Below are 11,449 nucleotides of genomic sequence, written 5' to 3' on the forward strand. Positions count from 1 at the left end.
ATCGGACTCGACTTCTAGCTCTAGGGTGGGAAAGTTAAGCAAGGCTGAGTACAAACCACCGTACTCAACAAGTAACACGGACAAGGGGAAAAAGTAAATGATGCATAAGGGTTAACAAGGACAGGCTAGGGTTAGTTGCAGTAAAGCGGCAGTTTAAACAAATAACAGAGAATAAAAGAACAAAGGTAATTAAGTACAGTAAAGCATAAATAAAATAAGCAGTAGTAAAATACCACAACACTGTCCAACGTTACACCACGTTACAACAGGCCCAACCACTACTCAACGTTAAACCACGTTGCAGTAGTCCCGAGTGAAAACCAATTACTCAAGTTATTAAAGGTTCACTAATTACAGTGAAGCTGAGAGCTCGCCCGTAACCGTGGGCACGGCTATTCGAATAGTTTATACTCTTATCAGAGGTGTACTACTGTACCCACAAGACACGACTCCACTACACTTGAACGTGCGCCGACATACCACCAAGGCATACCAGAAAGGAGACCGTGATAGGACCCGTTACACAACCCTCCCTATTTAATCATACCACACTTCATGTTTCACCCCCTCCTTTACACCAAGTCGGGCAGTCCCCTCTTGTGCCTTGGTAGATCCGGAAGCAGGAGAAGCTTTCGTTACACCACGATAGTCCGTCCATACTCCATCACGCCTACCCTTGCCTAGGTACGTCAAATAGTTCGAAGTCATGCTTCAAATCCCACCTTACCCATTTCGGCATGTGGTTAGCACTTAATCACTTCCAGGGTTTCCCGTGAACCGGTCCTTAATTGCCATAGGTGCGACTCTCAAAACCATGCACCCACAGCCCACCATTATCAATATTTTAGTTGACATTAACCCGAACCGGGTAATGAGTCATTATCTCAGCTATTCAGAACTAAGCATGATTAAATGTGACCCCATGAGCTATTTGTTCTAAGCATGGCTAAGCATTAACCTAGGCCTATCTCTAGTCAAGTTACCCCTGCTCCAGCAATGAATAAAGTTGGATAAACAACGGCATAATAATAAGGTTTACCTGAAAATTAACATAAAGTAAATACTTTAATTAAAACAATGCATATTTGAAATAATAAAGCGGGGAATTTGCAATAATGGGTTCAATATGATCAAGGATGAGTGTCACTTGCCTTGCTCTGGCCCTTGGGGAACTTCGGCGACGATCTCGAAGTAAACCGGCTCTTCGGCGGGGTCCGAATCTAAGCGACAGAGCACAAAAATAAATAAAACAGGCACAAACTCTACTGAAACAGCAAAAGAAACTATTTTTAATGGATTCTTGACAATTTTATGAATTTAATGAAATTTGAATGGACCTAAACGGAGACTAGATGAATTACTTATGAATTTTAGAAGTTTTCTGGGTTTTTTAGCTAAACAGAAAAGTCCTAAATCAATTATTGCGCAATTAATGGGGCTGCTGACGTCAGCGAGGAGAGAGGAAGCTGACGGCTGACAGGTGGGGACCACCTGTCGGTGAGAGAGAGGGAGAGGGATAGACTGACACGCGGGCCCGGGGAGGAGAGAGAGGAGGAGGGGCGCGGGGAACGGTTGACGGGTGGGGCCCACTCGTCAGCGAGAAGGGAACAGAGAGGAGGGGAGCAGAGCGCGGCTCGGGCGGACGGCGGCGACCGACGGGAGCTGCCGGTGACGCGGCGGCGGCGGCGCACGGCGACGGCGACGGCGACAGCGACGCGACGGCGACGGCGCGACGACGACGACCGGCGTCCGGCGACGGCGCGACGGCGACGACGGCGGAGGCAGCGATGCATGGGCGCACCCGGCAGAACAGCGGCGACGGCGACTAGCGAGCGGCGACTCGAGCGACGGCAGAAAGTGAGCGACGGCGCGCGGCGGCTCGGGATTTATAGGGTGGCGGCACCGACTAGGGCGGGCGGAGGTTGGAGACCGAGTCGGGGACGACGTGGTCTCGGCGGCGGCGGTTGCGGCGGCGGTGGTTGCGGCGGCGGCGCGGTGGTTGGACTCGGCCGGGGGCGGCGTGGCGCGGCAAACGGTCACTGACAGGTGGGCCCCACCTGTCAGTGGCGCGAGAGAGGAGGGAGGCGGCACAGACTCGCGGCGCGGGCGCGGGCGCGGGAGCTGGGCCGAACGGCGGCCCAGGCGGGGCGCGCGCGGGCGGAAGGAAGCGGCCGGCGCGGCTGAGCCGGCCGAGCGGGAAGGTGGGCCGGCTCGGCTGGGCCGGCCCGGGAAGGAAGAAAAAGGAAAAGAAAAGAGAAAAAGAAAAAGAAAAAGGAGGGAGGAAAATTGGACTTCGGCCCAATTTGAGAAGGAAGGGAAAAAGAAAGGAAAAAGGAGGGAAAAAGGAAAACCCCACTTTTGGCCGAGTTTTAAATTAATTTGTTTGGTCGAATTTTATACTTCTGCAATTTGAATTTAAATCCAGTTAGTCGATTTGCGAGCCTCGGTTTAATTGAATTGATTTCTTTTAGAGGGATTCTTCCTGAGTTACTTAAGCCAATTGTTATTTACGGATTTCTTTTTACGATTTAAGGCTTAGGACAAAACTCCGGGTGTGACATTGACTGACTTGAACTAGGTTCTTGACACGAGTCCCACCGGGCGTGCCAAAAATGTGTTGGCGCTGAAAATAATAATCAACGGTCACACACGTAGGCCTGAGAATCAATCTTAGACCATTCCAGTGCAGGACCTAATTTTTAGATATACCAGGTGTACCAGTCAGTTTGATCGTATAACTGACAAGATACGACATGGAAATATTAGACCGTAAAATCGCTATCTGCCAGATAGCCGATACCATCCTAGGACCCTAGCCGATAGACTAAACGATCGGCTTTACAGGAATTTCGTGATAAAAGGTATAAACATACTCAATCGGCTAAGTCAGAAGTAGGATAAATAGCAGATAAGTCAACCAGCAAATCAATCTCGAACCCAACCGAGACAGTTTTAAGATTAATCAGTCGATCGGACCACTCCAACATTTATCACCCGCTAAATTACTAGCCTATATGAGACTAAACATGGAATTTATACAATAAACTGGCATGCTATACGAATCATTCGCATAAAACAATATTAACCAACAACATGTATGCCCATACCAGATCTAGAAGATCGAACCTAATCGAGACAGTACAGATCTAAATATAACCACGCATGGCATCAGATAAATATCATGGCATGTGAATAACGAGATAGCAAAGCAGTGCAATCCATCAATCAATCTATTAAGCTGAGCCGACCGGACAGACTTCCATGAACAGATCATACCAAACATACATATATCAGACTTAACCGAGACAGTACGTAGTTTCGCATGATATAACCACAGAAACATGAAGATCAACAGGTTTAACCGGCTAATCAATGAATTACTCAAGATAACGCTGGCTAGAACTCCAGCAGTAAGCCCCCGCAAGCCTCCAATCCAATCTAATAACATGAACCAAGCAAACCTAATTGATCGGACCGAACCGAGACAGAATTAGATCGGCAAGACTCACGCGAACAGATCAGACAGAAGAACTTACGAAGGCTTGATCGAGAACTATCATTACCTCACGCCAAAACAGATTAAAATAACGATAGAACTCGAACTTACATTGCGAAGCTAACAAACCCCGTGCCGAAAGCTCAAGCAAGTCGAAGATCTGAGGCGATGCACCAAGTTCAATTGATCAAGAGATATTTTACAAGGATCCCAGGCACCTATATTTATAGCCCCGGGAGATAACTAACCGGATAAGAATCCGCTACCAACTAACTTTACATTGTTCAGACTCTAATTAAATAACATAATCCTAAACAAACTTTGAGTTAAATCCTAATTAATCTACAGGACTCACGGTTAACTACCGAACTTATCTTCGGGCTCTGGGCCCAATCGGACTCCCATTCTTGTCCGATTCGAACTCTATCGGCTGCAATCCCAGCCGATTCAAGCCTCCTTGTCTGATTCGGTCTTTAACCATGTTTTAATCCAATAACGCTCATTTGCCAAAATCTGACGTTAACATAGGTATATCACAAATCAAAATCTCTTTGCGAAATTAGAACATTTACCTAAGATTAATGACTCATGGAAGTATCTGTGTGCTATCGATCTGACCATATCCTAACCACTAGTCTGACTGCCGTTGATGGACCCATCTGATCGCCGACTATACTCGGGTCTAATCGCCCACTTAACGCTGGTTAGACTGTCAAAATCATGTAAAAACACCGGTTGACGAAACTCAAGTATGTAGATTAAAACTCTCGACTTTTGTTGGTCGACTAGTGTTTTACAAAGTGCACTAACAACACTCTTCTCAAAACTTTATGTCTAAACCGAAATCTAGGCTAAAGCCCTATTTTTCTCTCATCTAAGTCTCACCAAAAAGCACACCAGTGGCATACCCCCTCGGTATCTATTTATACTCTCAACATGGTACTAATTAGGAATCTCAATCTTGTGGGAAACCTTTTCTTAACAAATAAGGAGTCACAATCTTTATTTACTTTGTTATCTCCATCTATCTTCAAAAATTCTAACTCTCTTCTAAATTGGACTTCTATTTATTTCCTTATCTCCATTAATCTTCTTGAATTCGAACTCATTTTCTAATTTGACTCCTCTTTCCTTATCTTCGTCAATCTTTCCAAATTCGGACTCCTTTCAAAATTTGACTTGTGCACACAATCTCTCTTGTGTGCCATATATAACTCTAATTCATCACCAGGAATACTCTTCTGAGGTCTCAAGCAATACCTGCACATGCAACAATAAAAACACCATATTTTGAGCACAAGTCCAAAACCGAAACTGTCAGCACATCAAAAAACACTAGTTCAAATTATAAACTGTCCATTGCTCATCATCAAAACATATAGATCAATTCCTTGATCTTACAGTTTGGGGTCTTCTGGGCTCATTTTTTGCTAAATTTTAATGTAGGAAGACAAACTGGGAGCCTATTAGATTTGCTCTTAGAAATTAGTCCTCCAACTTTAAAGTTGGCACTATATTCCTATTGAAAAAGATCTCCTTTATAACATAACAATTTGAAAGGTCGACCTTCCGAAAAAAAAAGCTAATATTAGTGCATTTGCTGTGCAGCTTTCACAATCCTAAGCAACCTAAACATTGCAGCATTCAATTAACCCGAGCCCAGTCTAGAGTCTAGACCTACCGGCCAGCTGCGCACTCTCTTCCTATCACAATCCGTCCTTGTATCACCATCACAATAAATTTCGGATCACACTTACAATTAACTATACAATAAATCATCTGATGCATATTTGAGACCAAATATCTGAAATATCGTACCAACACCAGAATCTCTGCTGCATCAGATATGTGTGTTTTTTTTCACTGTTAATTACCATCAGCTAGCAAACACCATGCCTTTCATGCGGTGAGATGAGAACAGCAGAGGCCCAACATGAGCACCAGAAGTCATAAAGTTTCCCGCTTTCAGACCACAGTTTCCTTCAGGCTTGTTTGGATTGAAAAAAGTTTTTGCAAAAACATCAAATCAAGTTTTTGACACCCATTTAAAGTATTAAACGTACTCTAATTACAAAATACTTTTCAGATTTCGACCGAAAACCATGAGACCAATTTTTTGAATTTAATTAATCCGTTATTAGTACATGTTTGGTTACTCTAGCACTTATGGCTAATCACGTCCTAATTAGGTGTAAAAATTCGTCTCACGATTTCCCGCATAATTATGTAATTAGTTTTAACGTTTATATATATTCAATGTTTTATTTATTTATCCAAAGATACGATATAAAGTTTTTGGAATTAAACGGGGCCTGCAAAGCTGATGAGAGGTCACACGACAAGAGTCGATGACAAGACTTTTATTAGCTGCAATGACAGATCGTACTAAAAAAGGACTCTGCTTGCTCGTTACAAGTTCAATGCATCTTTTGCAGTCGTGTCAGGGAAGTCCACAATACAAAAAGACCTTCACGCAAGCTGCTCCTTGGGAGAGAAAAAACAAGTTCAGAAACCCGAAAACCTGGATTTGTTGATACAGTTCATCTGAACAAATCGCTGATTCACTGAACTGATCCAAACCAAACCTTTTCATTACCTAACCCTCTTGTTTACACATTTGGAAGGGTACTTAATTACCTCTTTTTCTTGTGAATTTCTTCACTAACTCCACCATACTCTGCACTCTACTAGTGGTAGTACACTACGGTTGAGAAGTTATAAGGCAATCGATGATATTTTGGATCCTCTGCAGTACCTGCTACATAAACAGCTATTGACGTCGATTAATGCCAACAATAATAGAGAGAATCCGTATCGAACATTCAGAGAACAAATCCTACCATTTCTTGAGGTGTGAACCGATTTACCTAAAGATTGAGCTAAATATATGTACAAGAAGATGGGAAGCGGCCATGACGATGGATCGAATCGATGGCACCTCATCGTGGCTCGATGACGGTAATGGAGACGTCGTTGACGGACATCGGTGACGTGGTGGACTCCGTCTTGGTCGTGAGCGGCGGCGCGGCGAGGAGCACCCTCCGGAGCCTGGTGAACATGGGCGGCCTGCACGGCTCCGGCAGGTTGGTGTGGTCGCTGATGAGCGCGAGCAGGACGTTGGACATGGTGGGGCGCGCGTCGGCGTCCTCCTGCACGCAGAGGAGGCCGACGTGGTAGCACCGCCACGCCTCCTCCGCCGCGTACGCCCGCGCCAGCGCCGGGTCCATGAACTCCGCCGCCTGCCCCTCCGACCACAGCTTCCATGCCTGAAAGCAAGGAGGAGCTAGCTAGCTAAGCTCTCGTCGAGATCAATCCATGGAGATCGATCGATCTGAGAGGTTTAGTGCACGCACGTCTTGGATGAGGGATTGCTGGTGCTCCTCCAGGTAGAGCGCGCCGTTGCGCTGGCCGCTGAGGATCTCCAGCAGCAGCACGCCGAAGCTGAACACGTCGGACTTCACCGAGTAGACGCCGTCCAGCGCGAACTCCGGCGCCATGTACCCGCTGCACGCAAGCAAGAACATCAACGGGTTTCAAAAGAAAGAAGAAGAAAAGAAAAAAAAAAAACCGTGTTTGCTTTGAATTGGCGTGATGGATTTTGGGCGTGCGGTGCGTACTAGGTGCCGACGACGCGGCCGGTGTTGACCTCGTTGCACTCGTCCTCGAAGATCTTGGCCATGCCGAAGTCGGAGATCTTGGGGCTCATCTTGTCGTCGAGGAGGACGTTGCTGGCCTTGAGGTCGCGGTGCACCACCTTCAGCAGCGAGTCCTCGTGCAGGTACAGCAGCCCCCGCGCGATGCCCACGATGATGTTGTGCCTCGTCCTCCACCCCAGCTCCGCGCTCTTCCCTTCATCTGCAAAATTCTTCATCCATCACCTCACTTCACTGCTAATTAATCCGCTGTAAAATCTCCAAAGCTTTCTTTTTAATGATCATGTCAGCGTAATTAAGGTGAGGGTAGTGGCGTCAGTCACACACTCACACAGTGTTTGGTGGTGGTGGTTTACTGTTAATGAGTGGATGTGGATGAATCGATGGGCGGATTAATTGCTTGGTCGCTGGAGATCAATGGCGAACGATCCATCCATCGATCCATGGAGTAATTGCACAGCGTACGTACGGCGGCATTAATGGCCGGCGGCGATCGTGCTCACGGGTTATGTTTTCCAACTACCGTGACCGCAAGAGAGGAGATGAGACAGCCAACGGGAGCGAGGCACGCAGACAGCTAGCAATGGCGGCGGCGGCAAGAAGAAGAGGAAGAAGAAGAGGAGGAGGAGGGCGTACTGAAGAGGAAGGCGTCGAGGCTGCCGTTGGGGAGGAACTCGTAGACGAGCAGCTTCTCGTCGCGCTCGGCGCACCAGCCGAGGAGGCGGACCAGGTTGCGGTGCTGCAGCTTGGCGATGAGCTCCACCTCGTTCCGGAACTCCGCCGCGCCCTGCCGCGACCGCGCCGACAGCCGCTTCACCGCGATCTCCGCGCCGCCGGGGAGCACGCCCTGCCCACCCAAACCCAATCCGACCGACCAATCAGTTCTCTTGACACCCGATGAATCGAAGCAGAGGAGAGGAGAGAGTACCCTGTAGACGGGGCCGAAGCCGCCCTCGCCGAGCTTGTTGGCCTTGGAGAAGCTGTCGGTGGCGGCGTGGATGGAGGCCAGGTCCATGAGCGGCAGGTCGGAGCTCGACATCGGCCTCAGCCTCTCCATCTGGGCTCTCCTCACAGCTGCATCCAATCATTCAAACCAAACCCAGCATCATCGTCCTTTCTGCCCGCCCGTGTCCACTCGATCGAACATCACGACGGCGATCCAAGAAGAGAGAGCTCACCGTTGCGCTTCCGCCATCGCCAGCAGTAGACGCAGTAGAGCAGCGTGCAGAAGATGACGACCACAAGCACGGACACCATGATCCTCATCGCGTCCTTGCTCGACCCGCTTTTCCCTGCACGTACCCACACACGCACCAACATCAATCAGGCTCGCTCACCCTCCTCACCACCACCACACCATGATCGCCGGCGCGCGCCTCACTCACCGGTGTCCTCCGCCGCCGCCGGCGCGCCCATCAGCCGGCGGTACATGATGATGCCTACCACCACCAAATCGCTTCCTCTCGCTCGCTAGCTCACTCCCAGTGATTCTTGGCTGGCGAACTGGGGGACGAAAGAGGAAGGGGAGGAAGCTCTCCAAAGGAGGTGGGAATGGAGGAGAGTACAAGGGAGGGAGTGGGAGAGGAGAAGAGGCGGCGAGCGATCGAAGACGACGACGGCGACGGCGGCAGCTGAGAAGTAGTTGCCGAGTGAGGGTCGGCCCAGCGTCCTTCCACCTGCCGCGCGCGGTGACACCATGCGTCCATCCTGGCCGTCGTTTTGTCCTCTGGTGACCGGCAAATCGCCGGACGCATTTTTGACCGCCCGGGGAAACCTGACGCGACACGACTGCTGCTACTCTTTCTTCTTTTTTTTTTTTTAATCTCCCAAAACAGTGAGTTTTAGAGCTGGACCAACGTATTAAGAAAGACGGCATAACAATTAAATTAAATGAAAGAGTGTTATGAGTGTGGTTAGAAGGAGAAAGCTGGTAAAGTTTGTGATAAGTACGAGGGAGATTTTACACCCTCATATTTTCAATTCTTCTTATTCTTTAACCTAAAATTTTAATTTTTAATTTTTAATTTAAACTTGATTTTAAATCTTCTTATCATAGTTTATTTTTAAGCCTGACCTTTTAAATAGGTAAAGAGTTTTATTAATGAATTATTGTTGTTTGCAAATGTATCGTTTGTTTTACCCCTTTACACTTATATTAAAAAGAGTGAAGTGCACTGGCGGTCCTTAAACTTGTATGCATGTGTCATCTAGGTCCATGAACTCTTAAAATGTATTTTTGGGTCCCCAAACTTGTTTAGGGTGTAGGTCCAAACGGGCTCCGACCCGCTCCATCCGCTGATATGGCATGTCATGGTGACGCCTACGTGTTTGTAGGGCCATGTATGTCCCACATATCGGTATCTCTCTTCTTATTCTTTTCTCGATTCCTCCACTCCTTTGTGGTGCTACTACGTTCTCTTCTCACATGTGTGTGCGTCCGAGTGGGAGATAGCTGGCCCGTGACAGCGTGGGTGGTGGTCGGGCGATGTCAGTGCCACGAAGGCGCCACCGTGGCATGCCACGTCAGCGGATGGAGCGGATCGAAGCCCGTTTGGACCTATATGACACTCCAGACAAGTTCGGGGACCCAAAAATGTATTTTGAGAGTTCAGAGACCTAGATAACATATGCACACAAGTTTAAAGACCACTGATATACTTCACTCTATTAAAAATACCAAGACTAATATATTTTAATGTAAAATTTCAGTGCACAGGTGTACTAACTTTTACACCAGAACGTGGTTCTTCCCATTATCATCTCAATAGCAATAAAAGAACTCTTAATTTAAAAATCATAGAAATTGTTACATTGTCATTGGATAAATTTGAAAAGCTGTAAGTTTATATTTTTGGGATGGATGCATCGGTTCCTACCACCATGGTGTGTATTATGAGACGAGTGTATGATCCTCGTCTTTTCGCTTATGGTTATGCATATGCTTATAAATCAAAATTTAAATTTTTAACTTTTAAATTTAGAGTTAATTTTGAATTTTTCATTAGAGCTTATTTTTTAGCTTTAGATTTTATCAGTAAGAACAGAAATATAATAGTTTTATTTACAAATATATCATTTTTCGTTCTATAAGGCAAAAGAAAGACACTCAAGTTGGGGGGTTATTAATGGTAAAGACGGGATATCATATCATGAGTCAAATTATTCCTTCTTAATTTCTCCAGTTGGGGTTGTGGTTGCTTGCTTGCTCTTTCGCACGTGCTCTCCAGAAGGGGAAGAGAAAAAGGATGGCCAACGATATGATTTGTACTAGCCTTCTGGAAGTATTTTATTTCCTCTTCTTTATTAATAGCGAAATTCCTGCGGATGCGAACAAGTGTGTTCCAAAATCCAGACGGCTTCTTCTGTCCAACGTCAGTACGAGTATCTTTTTCTTTATTCTTCGCAGAAAAAGACAAGCTTTGTTTCAAACATCCAGTTATTCTATACTTTACTTGCTGTACTATGCCAGGACTATTATATATAAATAAAACTCTCCATGTCCTTATCTCTAGTAGCATATATCTTATATTCATTACAATAGCCGGTTGCGTTGAGCCACGTCAATGACAACTCTTTAATCATTTGGCTCTTTACAGGAAACGTACACACCAACATGCACATATAATATATACTACCATACACTAACGCCCATAATTACAACTTCAGCGCTCCAATCTTTCTGTTTCAAATTTTAAATTTTTAATATTAAATTTAAAGTGGACTTTAGGATTTTTTTTACAGAAGTTTATTTTTCCGTTTTGGCTTTTAGATTGTTAACAATATGTATACAAAAGTTTTGTCCATAAATTATTTCGGTTTGGAAAATATGATATTTAACATTTTTTCATGAAAAAACCAAACAATAACCCTCTAGTTTTTCTCATCATTTATACAGGCCCATTTCCTATATTATATTTACCGATCCACTGTTTATGATTCCCATTTTAGAAAAATAAACTATAATAAAAGAATAATTTAAATCAACTCTAAAATTCAGCTTTAAGATTTTGGTTATTGATGGTCCTATTTAAATAAAACTAGATAGCAGACAGTGAGAAGCAATTATTTATATATACCCTCCCCCACCCCTCACTTAGCAAGGCTAATACGTGCACCCCTTAGTATAAAGTATTTTATACCTCCTCACTTCCAAGGTATCTTAAGACCCATCACACCTCTCACCCCTCTTTTCAAGGTCTAAATATCACCCTCACCCCATTTAAAGGTTAGTCAAAGAGTTCCCCGTGGGTCAAACCCCTTATGAGATTCCCCTTATGTCTATCTAAACCCACCTCTTATC

At 45.7% G+C, this 11,449-nt stretch overlaps 1 protein-coding gene across 8 annotated transcripts; it reads right to left on the reverse strand.

The window, feature by feature from the left end:
• Positions 1-5,820: 5,820 nt before the first annotated feature.
• Positions 5,821-8,865, reverse strand: LOC102714339 (cysteine-rich receptor-like protein kinase 10). 8 transcript variants are annotated; one of them, XR_001551757.2, is made up of 8 exons: positions 8,535-8,865; positions 8,328-8,441; positions 8,078-8,223; positions 7,786-7,996; positions 7,114-7,351; positions 6,850-7,000; positions 6,364-6,762; positions 5,821-6,251 (listed from the first exon to the last, which is right to left on the reverse strand). XR_001551757.2 is itself a non-coding variant. In XM_006664897.3 (7 exons), the coding sequence occupies exons 1-7, from the start codon at positions 8,578-8,580 to the stop codon at positions 6,436-6,438; spliced, it is 1,233 nt and encodes a 410-aa protein (XP_006664960.2). In that variant the 5' UTR covers positions 8,581-8,865; the 3' UTR covers positions 5,821-6,435. The 8 variants fall into 8 exon arrangements, 1 of the variants encoding a protein (XP_006664960.2); XR_001551758.2 differs by having other exon boundaries at positions 5,821-6,254; XR_001551756.2 differs by having other exon boundaries at positions 5,821-6,266.
• Between the last annotated feature and the right edge of the window lie 2,584 nt (positions 8,866-11,449).

The sequence above is a fragment of the Oryza brachyantha genome, chromosome 6 (assembly GCF_000231095.2).
Source record: "Oryza brachyantha chromosome 6, ObraRS2, whole genome shotgun sequence".
NCBI lineage: Eukaryota > Viridiplantae > Streptophyta > Magnoliopsida > Poales > Poaceae > Oryza > Oryza brachyantha.